Source organism: Pteronotus mesoamericanus, unplaced genomic scaffold (genome assembly GCF_021234165.1).
Source record: "Pteronotus mesoamericanus isolate MK-2021 breed Mesoamerican mustached bat unplaced genomic scaffold, CSHL_Meso_final contig_179, whole genome shotgun sequence".
Lineage (NCBI taxonomy): Eukaryota > Metazoa > Chordata > Mammalia > Chiroptera > Mormoopidae > Pteronotus > Pteronotus mesoamericanus.
Genome location: NW_026555075.1, coordinates 1,281,644 through 1,297,051, shown reverse-complemented (window position 1 = coordinate 1,297,051; position 15,408 = coordinate 1,281,644). Strand labels below are relative to the sequence as shown.

At 37.1% G+C, this 15,408-nt stretch overlaps 1 protein-coding gene across 1 annotated transcript in view; it reads right to left on the bottom strand.

Annotated features, from left to right (window-relative positions):
- Nucleotides 1-15,408, bottom strand: part of DNAH7 (dynein axonemal heavy chain 7) — a 225,823-nt gene that overhangs the window by 101,297 nt on the left and 109,118 nt on the right. Inside the window, 8 exon segments of the mRNA XM_054566705.1 lie at nt 484-610; nt 2,798-2,966; nt 3,794-3,949; nt 5,301-5,498; nt 10,213-10,437; nt 11,736-11,867; nt 14,364-14,540; nt 14,884-15,066. Of these exon segments, the coding sequence (XP_054422680.1) occupies nt 484-610; nt 2,798-2,966; nt 3,794-3,949; nt 5,301-5,498; nt 10,213-10,437; nt 11,736-11,867; nt 14,364-14,540; nt 14,884-15,066 (1,367 nt within the window).

The window sequence follows — 15,408 nt, the reverse complement described above, 5'->3', positions numbered from 1 at the left end:
GACCCCGCACACCTTGTGGGGAAGAGAGGGAGCAACGCTTCCCCAGGGCACAGGTTTGAGGCCCCATGGACACCCCTGGGGGACTCAGGAGTTCTTCTAGAGGCACCCAAGTCACAGGATAAACCTGACATATCTTTTCATCATTAATTGCACTATGTGGTGAAAATTCAAAATATTGATAATTCCAACATGAACATATTATGCAGCAGAATCCAAAATTTGTATGGATTTTCAGGCTCAAGTTCAAGACTTAAGACAAAAAAAAAGGAAAAAGAGAAAGCTACTCTGGCTCCTTTGCGTTATGCTTCCATAACCTGGAGCTGGGCACAGTGCATGAGAGCGATGCTACCTATTATCTTTCCCTGGTCGAGGGATGCTTTTGGGGAAAAGTTTAAGAAGCATTATTTATGTTGAGATGTTTTCAAAAGATTTTATTTCACCCTAATGAAAAAAGAAAAGCCAAATACACTTTAAATTACTCACCAGGTTTTAAAATGCCAGGTTAAGATTCTAGAGAAGATTGCAAACATGGATTTATCACTAAACTCATTGATTGTTACAAGATTGAAATGTCGCATATATCGAGGAGTTATTGGATTTCGACCACCACCTATATATTAAAAAAGGATAACTCTTAACAATGTTGCTAATATATACCAGAGTGTTTTCTCTAATATTTTAGAGCATAAAATAACTTGAAAGATGGACAAATTTGTGGCACACTGAGAAGTTAAGAGGATAACACTGACATCAAAAAAAGTATTCCCCTCATAACAGGGGAAAGAAAGGGAAGGGTCAAGTCAAGGAACATGTATAGAGGGCCCATGGGCAAAGACAACGGTGGGGAGGGTTGAATGTGGGGGGCGTAGGGGAGAGGAGTAGGGGAAAATGGGGACAACTGTAATTGAATAACAATTTAAAAAAATTAAAAATAAATAAAAAGCTGAGGCAGGGGAAAAAAGTATCCCCCTCAAACTCAAAGTTTTGTTTTCAAGATGAATTATCTGAATGAGTTCAACTAATTAGACAAAATCTTGGATCACAGCTATGTTACCAAAGGAAACTCAACCAGAAGGAAAGAGCCATTGGCTACCTTCTCCAGATCTATAGCCCAAAACAGTAAATTGTGAACATTATCATTACAAAACAATATTAAGACATAGTATTATACAATATTAATATAAGGTGAACCCAGATGACCAACTTTAGGGTCCTTCCCACGTGTCTGAAATTCAGCGCATCCTCGGCATATAGCCTAATCCTTTTCCCACATCTTAAATGGATTTCCCTAAGGTCACTCTATGTGGTTCATGTGGCCATTTCACTGGCTACTCACATGTTTAAAAATTTGGGGATTATCTCACTTTCATGAAATAATGATTCCATTTTCCAATATGAGGCTTTAATAACGGACTTAGATGTAACACATTGTTTTAGTAACTGATGTTATCACCTTTAAATATATAGACAAATTTGCAATTGTGTTTTAAAGAGATTCTATCATAAAATCTTTGGTTTAAAAAAGCGACTTCAGAAGTATGGATCTTGAACATATGTTTTGCATAAGGATAGGTAAGTTCAAGTTTCATATTTGTTTAAAATGGTACTTTGTTTTTATCACTGAATTATACAGTGCTGCTTCTGAAAACATGACAAATGTGTGACAGCACAGAACTGGTGGTCTATAGATCAAACCAGTTATGCATGTCTTGCAGTGTTCACAAGCTCACAGCGAACACTGATTTCCCTGGGCAAGCTTAAGAAGCTGATGAAAGGACTGTAGAAGGAAAGGTGTGGGATCATATCCTCTACCTCTGTCTTCGACCCCTTCTCCCAGAGAACATCAGAAAATGGGGTCTGAGAGGAAAAGATACCTCATGGATTCAACCTAATTTTCCATCCAGTCCCTGAAGAGGCAGGAAAAAGTGAACATGTAGTACAAATGACTGGCTTGCAGGGTGGCAGAGAGGCAAGGCAGAACTCAAGTCTGAGACCCAGGAGCATAGCCTTATTTATGAGAGAGAAAGAGCGCACGAGCGCGCTGAGAGCAATTACTGACTCAGCGAACTGTCTTCATTACAGGTCAGTAAATGTCAGGGATTCAGAGGCAAATACCAAATAGATTTCCAGAAGAAATGGTACATCAAGTAAAGGTATCTTAAAAAAACAAAACAGAATTCCAGCTTGTGTTCAGGGGGGAAAAAAAACAAACAATTAAAGATGTCCAGTTAGGTGAGTCAAGCAATTTTAGATATTCCAGCAAACAAAATTTCTTCTATAGAAAGATTAATTTGAGTTTATAAATATCTCTTGGAAAATGTAAATGGTCTCTAGGAAATAATTCTTTTGGCCATTTCACTACTTAAAATTCTTCTCAACAGCCTGTCTAAATCCAGAGACTCACTAGAGTGGACTAGATTGGGGTAGAGGATGGTAGTCTTTGAAGCAGAAATGTTTCTTGCAGCTGAAACTTCAAGGAATGAAATGGAAATGAGCTACCCAGGGGGATCTGGCATCTCAGAATATAGGGACAGGAAATGGGAAGCAAAGTCCCATAAGGTAGGAGAAAAAGGATTTTGAAGAGTTGGTGGAAGAATGGCCCCAAACAAGGCCGCCCACTTTGTAGTGTTGACCATTGTGGTACACACCCTCAGGTCACAATGTGTCCACATAGAAAATACACACACAAAACACTGTAACTCAAATCATCCAGTTGGGTCTCTCTTTCTCCAGCTCTCTCTTTACATATAGCCAGAGTGATTTTCAGTCTTAATAATCACAAACTTAGAAAGTGTACCTGGAGGTCCCATAGCACAAATGATTTGAATGTCCACCAGTTTAATCACAGAACAATCTTTTAGGTCATACCAATTCCAGTGATCTAACCACTGTCTCAATAACTCGATGGGAGGTTGAGCCCCATATACCTCCCGAGCAGGCATATTGACATCATCTACAAAGACAACCTGAGAATGACAAGAGTTATTAAAAAATATTAACATCTTGTTATAGTGTCCTATTGTGTAAATAATGTTGAGGCAAAGAATTGGATCATCATCTTGTGCAGTACCTATATGGGAAGTGATGGTTAAGAGTTTAGGACTTAGCAATCCTCCCATACAGTTTGTTTCTCAATGTGCCTTCTTTTTTTCCATGTACAACTTCAATACATTAAAGGAAAAGAAATTAACAGAGACAAGAGGGAAGGAGGGAGAGGGGGTGGGGAAAAGGAAGGGAAGGGGAAAGTCAAGGAACATATAGCAAGGACTCATGGACACAACCAAAGGGGAGCTGAGGGAGGGAAATAGGGAGGAGGCAAGGGAAAGTGGTGGGGGGAAGGCAGAGACAAATGTATTTGAAAAAATAAAATAAAAAAAAAGAAATGAGACAAGTGTGATTTTAAAATGAGTACAACCTCTGAGTGGCGACAGTAAGGCTGAGAAGGGTACTCTTGGTAGAAGAACACAGGTAAGTCAATTGATAACTGGAATGTCTACAGGTCTAGCAGATTCTGCTAAGTAAAAATGTTAATGAGAGAATTGGGAAGGTAGATAATTTCCCAGATGAATATTCTACTTTTAATTTAAAGGGCATCTGCTTGTTTTTACTGTCAAGTTGCCTAAAGCACATACAAATATGAACACTTTTAAGGAAACCTCTTAATCAAAATTTGTGATACAAAATCTCTACATGAAGGTGTCAAGCGCAGTATGTGTGGCTTCCCTGTTCTGATGGAGCAGTGTGTTTGAACAGGACCCATGCTGTACCACGTATATAGAAACAGAACAATTACCATTCTCTTGCCCAAAGGAGGACCAAAAACTCCCTTTCGTCTTTTGTCCAATTTTGACATGATAATATTCTGAGTTTGAGCTGCTGTAGTTTGTGCTGAGAAGTTAATTAGTAGAGGCTTGTAGATTTCTTTATTGAGTTGATTTAAAAGGAAGTTCTATATAATAGAAAATAATGAAATGAACCATAGTTGGAATTATATTTTGACATTTCAAAATAAATACGAAACATCATTGTTGACAAACAACTTTAACCTGGGAGTGTCTTAACAATGCAGGAGGAGATGAAATCAACAGTAACAACAGTTACCATGTCAGTGGTATGTCTCTCTTTTGTCATTTTAACCTGTTATGAAAAAGATTATTTAATAAATGATGCCAGGACAACTATTTAATTATATAACCAAATGAATTGCAAAAGGGTTAAATGATTAAATTGAAATAAAGAATGAGAAACAGGTACAGTCATAAATTGGGGGAATATGAATTGACTGGGAACCCGCAGTGAGGGAGCAACCACTGATGGCTCCTCCACCCTCCTTGCCCTGCTGCCTCTATATTCCCCGCTTCCCTTGGTCAGGTAGAAGGCAGGGCCACAGTCATACTTCAGTGACTTCACTGTGCTTCTCTCTCAGCTAATGCTTTATTGGACACTATCATGGAGAGCTTCCAAAGGCTTGCTGTCTGGAGGAGCCAATGTGCAGGTTCTTCAGATACTCTGAAGGGACATCCAACTAACTGCACAGCTCTCTGACACAGGAACAAATGGGGTTCCCTCACTGCTATGGTCACTTAGAGTCGAGTCCTAGAGAGACCCAAGTCCACTTATCTTCCTTATTGTCCACTTGACCCTGGTGAAACTTGTATTTATTTGCCATGCAAAAGGATGGGGGTGCTATTTACTATTAATTCCAGCCAGCTTCCTGTCTTCAGAAATCTGAAACTAGAGATAAGAACTGGTCTTTGATCAATATGAGCACCTAAATTCAAGGGAGCATAGGATGCGTAAAGCTACCAGGATCTGGGGTTTTATCTGCACAGCAGCTAGCATTTTCTTAACTAACATAGAATGGGTATGATTCCAGGAATCATAAAGAGAAATTACTACAGTTACCAACTGACTAAATACTAAAATTACTAAACACTTTACTATAAAAGTTACTAAATTATTTATTACTACATAGTAACCATTCAGATACTAAATAATTGAGAAGATTGAATAGCAGGTGTAATTAACTAAAACACTTCTCAATGGATATGAAATTCTTCATCCTGGATAAGCTATTTTTATTAAAATACCTAAAAAAGGACAGTAATTTAGTAATATAAAATGACACCAGATTTTCAATCAATTTTCTAAAATAAATAGGCAATTACACAAAAATTCTCTGTGGCTCCAACATCAAAATATTTGAGTATTTAAAAATACTACTATTTCAGATGGTTTTTAAAGTGACGTTCTTAGGAATGCTATACAAATTTTAATATATACATTTCTACAATACTTACAATAATATAAACACTCTTTCCAGTTCCTGTTGGCCCTACAAATATTGAAGGCTTTTGATGGGTGGTTAATAATTCCATTAGTGTTGAGTATCGAACTGTGTCCAGAGTTGGTACGATGATTTCACTAAACATCACATCCTTAGGAATTGCAGGAGCATCTGCCAATTTTTTAATCCACGGTTCCCATTTTCCTAGGCCCTGTTTATAATAAAGAGCCAAATAGGGAATGTTATGTTATAAAACACTTTTAAGACCTCTGTACTCCTGTCCCATGGTAGAAAAGATAAAAAATCAAGACCAAGAAATGTTAATATTTATACAGTCATCTTTATTTTTAAAAATGCTTCATCCTGATTTTTTTCAACTCAAATTTTAGATGAAGTGAAGAAAAAACTAGGCTTCTACATCAATAAAAATAAAATCGCAATGCTGTGATATTTATGATGCCCTGAAACCATTGATTATACCAACCCAAAAATCAATTATTTTGGAGAAATGTTAAGATTCTTTTCTTTCTCTCCTTTATTCCCTTCTGCCCTGTACCCCCATCCCACCAGCATCTCCCCCCAGCCTTAGTTCATGTCTGTGGGTCATACATATAAGTTTTTTGGCTTCTCCATTTCCTATACTATCTTAATCTCCCCCTGTCTATTTTGTACTTACTAGTTATGCTTCTTATTCCCTGTACCTTTTCTCCCATTCTTCCCCCTTCCCCTCCTTTCTAATCTCCATTTCTGTGATTCTGTTCCTGTTCAGTTGTTTGCTTAGTTTGTTTCTCTTTTTGTTTTTGTTTTTGTTTTTAGGTTCAGTTGTTGATAGTTTGTTATCATTTTACTGTTCATAGTTTATGATATTCATCTTTTTCTTAGATAAGTCCCTTTAATATTTCATATAATAAGGGCTTGGTGATGATGAACTTCTTTAACTTTACCTCATCTGGGAAACGCTTTATCTGCCCTTCCATTCTAAATGATAGCTTTGTTGGACAGAGTTTCTTGAATGCAGGTCTTTGTCTTTCTTGACTTTGAATACTTCTTTCCAGCCCCTTCTTGACTGCAAGGTTTCTTTTGAGAAATCAGCTGATAGTCTGATAACATAAGCTGCATATTGCCTGACTTTTATGATGGCATTTACAACATCAGCTTATTTTAGGTGATATTTCTTTTTTAAAAAAAAAATTGAGACTTCTGGTCAAGATGGAGGCATAGGTAGACACAGTTCACCACCTCACATGCAATCACATAGAGAATTACAGCTATGCCTCAAAACAAATAACCAGAGCTGTCAGAAAATCGAGTTGTATGAAAGTCCAACAACCAAGGATTTAAAGAAGGTACATTCATCTCATTGTGTAGGAGGGGCAGAGTCAGAGATGGGCAGGGAGGCACAGAGACGCAGTATGGTGTGGAGAGGCAGCAGCAGTGGCGGTGGTGGAATGGGTGGTCCCATACTTACATGTGGTAGATAAAAATCAGAAGGGATACCTTGGAAGCAAGCAGTCCCAGCCCCGGGTCATACCATACAGCCCAGAGTTCCAGCACTGGGATAGATCTCCATAACTTCTGGGTGTAAAAACCACTGGAGACTGGGATAGTGAAAGAAACTGCCAGATTTTGGGAAGACTCCACTTAAAGGGCCCACACTGACTTAGAACAAAAGCAAACCTACTCACTCTGGGATTCACCACCAGGGCAACAGCTGGAAGGGTGCCAGTCACATATGGGCAGTGGGTAAAGTGACTGAAAACAAGGCAAGTGCTGGGCAAACCTCCAGAAGCCATGCAGCAGCATTTTTCCCTCTCTGAGCCCTCTTCCCTCACAGAACCACAAAACAGTGAAGCAGGTTGCTGTGCCATAGCAGTTATTGAAGGCTCGACCCCACACAATTTTCAGGTACTTTTTCTAAGACAGGGAGTCAAAGTAGCTCTACTTACCTGTACATAATATACCTAATATACAGAAACAAACACAGCAAGGCTGCCAAATTAAGACAAAGAAATATGGCCCAAATGAAAGAACAAAGAAAACCCCAGAAAAAGAACTAAATGAAACAGAGATAACCAACCTATTAGATGCAAAGTTCAAAACACTGGTGATCGGGATGCTTGAGGAACTCATTGAGTAAATTGAAAACATAAGAAATGAAGGGTACATTAAGTGATTCTAAGTGAAGTGATTCTTCAATAAAGAAAAATCTACAGGGAACCAATAGTGGAGAGGATGAAGCCAAGACTCAAATCAATGATTTGGAATACAGGAAGGAAAAAGCATTAAATCAGAACAGCAGGAAGAAAACAGTATTCAAAAAAGGAGGATAGGTTTAGGAACATCAGGGACAACTTCAAATGTTCCAACATCCAAATCATAGGAGTGTCAGAAGGAGAAGAGGAAGAGCAAGAAATTGAAAACTTATTTGAACAAATAATGGAGAACGTCCCTAATTTGGTAAAGGAAATAGACATACAAGTCTAGGAAGTGCAGAGAGTCCCAAATAAGATGGAAACAAAGAGGACAACACTAGGACACATCATAATTAAAACAAGAGAGATTAAAGATAAAGAGAGAATCTTAAAAGCCACAAGAGAAAAACAGAGAGTTACCTACAAAGGAGTTCCTATAAGGCTATCAGCTGATTTCTCAAAAGAAACTTCGCAGGCAAGAAGGGACTGGTAAGAAGTATTGAACGTGATGAAAAGCAGAGACCTACAACCTAGATTATCCTAGCCAGCAAAGCTATTGTTTAGAATGGAAGGGCAGATAAAGTGCTTCCCAGATAAGGTCAAGTTAAAGCACCAAGCCCTTATTATATGAAATATTAAAGGGACTTATCTAAGAAAAAGATGAATATCATAAACTATGAACATTAAAAGATCAACAAATTCATAACTATCAACAGCTGAACCTGTAAAAAACAAACTAAGCAAACAACCAGAACAGGAACAGAATCATAGATATGGAGATCATTTAGAGGATTAAGAGCTGGGAGGGGGAAGGGGGAGAATGGGAGAAAACATACAGGGATTAAGAAGCATAACTGGTAGGTGTCAAGGATAGTATAGGAAATGGAGAAGCCAAAGAACCTATACGTATGACCCATGGACATAAACTAAGGGGTGGAATTGCTGGAGGGATGGGGGGTACTAGGTGGAGGGGGGCAAAGGGGGAAAAATATTGGGACAGCTGTAATAGCATAATCAATAAAATATATTTTAAAAATTGAAGTGACATGGTTAACAAAATTATATGGACTTCAAGTGCACAATATTTTTTTAATTGTGATTAAAAAACAACTAAAATTAACTTTCAACCATTTTTAAGTGTACACAGCACCAGTGTTAATTATATTCACATTGTTGTGCAACAGATATCTAGAACATATGAGATTTCTTAATATGATGTTTTTATGACAAATTAACATTATATCCTTGCATCCAATTGGCTTTTGAACTAAAATTTTAATTTGCTATGGCAGGGTTTATAACAAAAAGCTTCAAAAATATCATGTTAATTCCCTCCTTAGAAAAACACCACATCCCTTTCCATTCTTACAGAATCAAATTCAAGCTTCTTGTCAAACAAAACACATCAGCATTCAAGCCCATCCATCCTCTATATCTTCATGTATCCCACAACCTAGCTTCAGTGATGGATCTGTTGATTTCAAACATGACCCAAGTCCCTGGGCCCTGACACACAGCATGCTTTTGACCTAGAGTGTTACATGTCTCTCTTTTGAAGAGGTTAGGAACTCACCAAGGGCAGCACTGTGCTTTATTCATTTTTGTATCCTCTGGCACAGTGCTGAGCATATAGTCGAGATTTGTTTGAGGAGACTGAATTCACATCAGCCTGAAAACTGTATTGCAAAGAAATTTCTAGAACTTTCTAGATCTGATGAATAAATAATTTCTTTCCCATATTTTGAAAGGCAGAATATTATCAGTAATTTGAAATAAAGATGAAGAGATAATATCTTTTGGTTGGTGGGATGAAGAATCTCTTCTGAGGTGAGCTTGGCACTATATCCCCAGAGTTATAAAAATTTCAAATTAATATAGTAATACTTTTTCTATGAACTCAAAGAAATAATCAGATATGAATACAATGACATGTACAAGAATATTCACCAAAGTAAAAAAACTAAAAAGCAATAAAAACAGTTCAATGTCCAAGAGTAGGAAACTGTTTGAATAGATCATGGTCCATCCAGGTGATAGGAAATAAGGAAGCTTTAGAGAAATAAGTTTATTAAAGAAACATTAGTGAGAGAGAAAGGTGTTCTCTTTATTAGGGGAAAAACAAGGATAGAAAACTACCCATTGGGGATACAGTGTGATCCCAATTTCACTTGGATCTGTATATACTTAAATAATATATATCCTTAAACTTTGTCCTCCATACAGTGTTTATGGGAGCTGTTACACAGAAACAAGTCAACAAACGCCATCCAGCTTTTACTGTCCAATCTGTCCAGGAAGTGCTGAACTAACACCACTAAGCCAGGTGCGTTTGTTCCTGCAGGACTTCTTAGCGCCTGTAATATGCTAACATGCACCAAGAGCCGCCAAGAAGTGTCCTTGACTGGAATGTACCTAGTCCTGGAGCAGATGTCATAATATGTGATTTTATTTGTTGAGTACAATCGGTCCATAAGGTGTTATTATTTATCTCATTTCATCGATAAGATAAACAAGGTTCAGAGAGATTAATTAGTCCAAGGCTATACAGAAAGCAAATGGTCTTACTAGGATTCAAACCAGGTATGTCTGACTTCAAAAGCCAGGGGACCTTCCTTAATACATGCTGTCTCTTAAGGTAAGCAGAGGTGACAAAGTGGCCACAGAGCCATTATGTGCTCTGTAGAGGGCACTCTGGCAGGTTGGTCATTGCAAATCTTATTTCAAAACTCTTACCTCAGTGACAAATTGATAATCATAAATTGTTCCTTTTTCAGGAAATGGGACAGTTAGTGCTTTCGAAGACATTTGTTCAGTACCACTCAGTAATTTAAACTTATTTTGAGTTAGCTCTGAAATTGGACCTTCCATTAGTTCTCGAAGAATATTATTAAATTTCAACCGATCATCATCTTTACAAGAAGCGCCAACAGACCATATCAATGAAAAGAGAAAAATGCCCTGTAATGGAGAAACGTAAAGATAGAGTGCATCAAAGAATAACTTTAATCTGTTCTTAAAGCTTACATCAGATTAGCTAGATCAATATTTGTGAAAGGAAATGAATAAACTGATATGTAATAGTAAGTTATCTCAAGATTTTGTAATAATTAGTTTTTAAATCAAATTGCATATTTTGTAGAAACCTTCCTACTAGAGAAGATAATACAATGCAAAATAAAATTTCCAGACAGAGTGAAAGAGAATGATTAGTCTGGAAAATCACATGATATTTAAGTATATGGTAGGCCCTTGATATTAAAAAGAACATAGAGATAATGTTTTATAAGTATAATAGACTATTTTAATAGGAATAATCAACCCACAATATATGTTTTTTCAACTTAAATTTTAATACAGTGGTCTTTAAAAGTAGAACCAATTCGTTTTTTTTATCTGACAGTAGTAACTATCAGAGCATGGACTGAGAAACGAGAACTGCCGTCCTGCAAGTTTTCCTCTTACCAGGCTCAGGCAGAGGGAACAGGGCTGATAACAACACCAACTGTCAGATGAGAAAGCCTGCTTGTTCGTTTTAAAAATCAAATACCCTTTTTAGTACCGATGCTAACACAGTCTTGACTGTACTCATCAAATTTGTGGACTCTACTTTGACACTGTTCTCCTACTCCTAGATTACTCACAGACTGTTTCTCTCTGGAAACTATATGACACTAAATTAAAATTAATTTACTACATAAAGTATAAGCAACAAGAGTAACATATTGACTACGTTAGAAGTGTTACTATTAGCAATATATTATTTTATTAAATAATCTTATTTCTGTATTACCAATATGTTGATAGGTTATATATTTTCTTGGCTCCCTCAATACAAATATGAATGTATACACACATATACATACACACATATTTTAAACATTTGTATCACATGAAAAAGAAAAGAAAATCAAGGGAAAAAAATGATGAGTTGTTATGATTTTGCAGTTGATAGAAAGATGAATCTCACTGTCAAATGGTGATAGACATTTTGAAAACTGATAATTTCTGAGGCTGATCAAATAGATTTCAGCAGCAGATCTAACATCACTGTTCACCACTGATGCAACAGAACTGCCAATCTAGGCATTTCCCTACCAGCACCTGGTATTTTAGGCCTGATTTTTTCCTCACTGTTCAGCTACCACCCATTGTCCAGCCCCGGATTCCAGCGGGAAATTGAGTTTCATTAATTAGGAAGCATTGGGGAAAGCAAGAGATGTCTTTCTACTGCATACTTCACAGACAATGGACCTTACCTCAAGCAAAGAATATGTTTCTCGATCATTTCTCTCTCTTACTTTGACTTCATCAGCAAAGTCATCCATAAAACAGTCCATTAGATTCATTAAGGATCGGACTAAGCCTGTATCTGAAGTAGGAGATAATTCCTAACAAAATCAGTGAAAAAGTTTTTTACAAAACAAATTAAACTAGGCACTAATTAAAATAGTATCAACTAATATTTATTGGACTCATTTAGTTCTAACAGCCAGGGTATCCATGAAAAGGTATTATCACTGCAATCCTAGTTTAGAGGAGGGAAAGCTGAGGCACACATTCATCCCCTAGTCCCGAGGGCAGCAGCTGTGGATGTCGCGTCAAGTAGTCTGTTCTTTACCCATTCTCGCACTGAATCTCCAATTTAAAAACTCACTGTTACATGCTCAGTTAATTTAATCAAAGACAGAGATTCCAATTTTAAACACAAAACACTAAAAATTCTTTCAGAGAAAGCAATTAGTTTGCATATCTAAAATGCTTCATAAATAAAATCAATTTTAAAACATCTTTATAACCTACGGCAATACTCATAGTAAACTCATCCCTATGAAATATATTTTCAAGTGTTTAAGAGCACAAAATGTTGCTGGGGTGCTGTAAATGTTGCTCACTTTACTTTTTTAGGTCTTATCATGACATCTTATAAAAACAAATGAAATAGTATCAGTGTACAGCTCTTAGAACAATGCAGCATACAGAAAGTTCTCCATGAGCATGTCTTCTACCCTCCAAGCTCTCCTCCAGCCTTCAGAGTCATATTGCTTCATGGTAACAGGTAAAAATTAACTCTCTGAAATGGACTTCATATTCAGCCACAGGCTCAGTAGAAGAAGGCAGAAATGACAGCTGAGTCGCAGACTAAGGGTGGGACTACGTGTTACTGACACAACACTAAAATACAAATAGTATGCAACGTACAGATCATATATGATAGAAATGTCCACTGGAAACCTATATGTCACCAATGTCACCCAGATAAATTTAATTAAAAAAAATAGTTACATGTTACTAAAAGAAAACACATAGTTATTATTCAATAGTTAATAACAGACATTCATAATTTCTTCAGGAAGACAAAAACGCAGTGTCTTTTAGAAAGCTTGCATCAAAAGTGGTCTTTTTCTATTTTGCTACTAAAAGGGTAAGTTTCAACTATACGGAAAATTCATTTAGTTGGAATATCTACATTCTCTGACAGTGTCAGAAGAAAACAATCCTGTAACTTATGCTATTATGACCTCAATAAATAAATATTTAATTGTTTTGAAGTATGATTACTTCAAATTTACAACATATTTCAGGTTGTTGTTTTTTGGGGTTTTTTTTTTTACAGCCAAGTTTCTTGGAAGAGCGGCCCACACTCACTGTGGTGCCAGCGTGTCCCGCACTGCTCAGCCCACTGCCCTGGAGTGGCCTCGCCTCTCTTCATTCTCCCTCCGTCTTCTCTGTTGCCAAATCCGAGGGTCATGCGCCAATCCTCTGCTGCTTTGACCTTTTAGTAGTTCCTCGTAACGCTGACTACTTGCTTCTTACAATGCTATGCTCTCCTCCCTCTTTCCTCCTGAATTTGCTGGTGCACTCAGGACCCTATCCTTCGCTTTCTTCTTTCTCCTCTGGATTTTCCTCTTAGGTAATTGCTGTTAACATGGTTTTAAACTCCACTCTCAAGCTCTGTACCTGGAGTTAACCTTCTACCTCGAATTTTTCTGTTATATTTCAAACAGCAGGACAAATACCAGCCCTGCATCCCTATATTTGCTCCAGAGCCAAAATCATCCTATAAAGACCTTTGGTCTACATCTCCCAAAGCAGAGATTAAGTGTCCGTTCCATACAATTTCCAGCTGGAGAGGGTTTAAGAAGCTAGCTGGAATTCCATCAGCTCTGAGAGGCAAATTTCATGCTGTTACTTCTCTACCTTTTATTTTTCCCCTGACCCCAATCCCCCAGGATGTACTGAAAGGAAGAAAAATGGATTTGCCTCCTTCAGGACCTGTTTCAATCCTTCTGCCAGGGACTGGTTTCCCTCCCAGGATCTGTATTTCTAGCTACTGACAGTACTCCCTAAACAATCAGATGCGCTCATGCTACGTACAGTCGGTTCCTCATTAGGTTTGTCTGGGCCGTAATGTGTGTTGCTCCATTATTACCCACTATCCAGCCTTTCAGGTGGCCGTTTTTTCTGATTACAAGATCATCTATATTTATCCTAGGAAGTTTGGAAAATGAGGAAAGTTGTACAAATAGAAACTACTTAAAATATAAATAGTCCATTAGAAATGAGACACATTTTAGAGTATTTTCCTCTAAAATCATCTGGATGTGATTAGGTCGGTCTTTGAGATTTTTTTAAGAGAAGAACGATTAGCACTCAAACGTTTTCTCAAACCCTAAGGTGCTTCACTTAAAATATTTTTGATGGAATAATTATATAAATGAAAATCTTTTTACTTTAATTAGATAAAAAGGTTTTAGTCAAACCAGTTAAGAAATTATTTTAATATCTAGTAGTTAATAGTAAAAGCTGACATTAACATTGATATATTTAGGTAATTTGGATTTTCCATTTATTTTTTAAAATCTTAAAATTCCCACCCCTCTTACCTTTGTGTGCTTTCTAATAAATTCAACAGAAACAGGGACCATTCTTTCAAATAAGCTTATTATAAATTCCTTCTGAGTGGCACTGAGGGTAGCAGGCAGAAGATTTAACCAAGACATCATCAGCGGCCTCCAACCCAACATGTGAGGCTCCATGTAAATCATACCGCATCTGGAAACCTGGAACAACAGTAACTGTTTACCATCAAGGTGCTGCCTATAAAAGAAACATGACTTGGTATCTCTCTTTCTTACAAACTCTTGGAAAAAATGCTTACATTTATATAATTTCATGATCTAATGTTTTACATCTGACTTTACCAAATGGCTGCAGACAAAAAAGAAAAAAAACCTGACTCAAATTTGTCAAGGTCTGTCAACAGATATGTCTGCTCCTGGAGAATCAGAGACTGCTGTCAAAGGAGTTCTACCAACAATTTTCATTTAAAGTTACAGTTACTTGATAATAAAATCATTTATAACATTGCAAATTTATAAGCAGGTGTCAAAACTGAGAACTTACAGTGGCAGGAGAAGCAACTTCCAAATCCATTGGTTCAAAAATAAGATTCATTTGTGGTGACATTTGAATAATCTCTCCACTCATAAGACATAGCTTTTTGTTGTCATCCAGTACAGTATTCATATTCTCAATCCATACTGCGTCTACTGGTCCATCAAAAATTAACCATTTCCTATCTGGTGTCTGGTTTATGCATATGGTGAATACAACACAAAAATGCAATAATGATAATGTAAGGAAACAGTTCAAAAATATATCAAAATTTAAAAAGTAACTCTCAAAATTAATTTGACTGTGAAAATGTAAAGGTACCTTTTGAATAAAGTATATATCTGAATAAAGTATATATAATAGCCCCGGCTGATGTGCTCAGTGGATTGAGCACTGGACTTTGAAGCAAAGGATCACTCGTTTTATTCCCAGTCAGGGCCTGGGTTGCAGGCCAAGTCCCCAGTACAGGCGTGCGTGAGAGGCAACCACACATTGATGTTTCTCTCCCTTTCTTTCTCCCTTCCTTCCCATCTC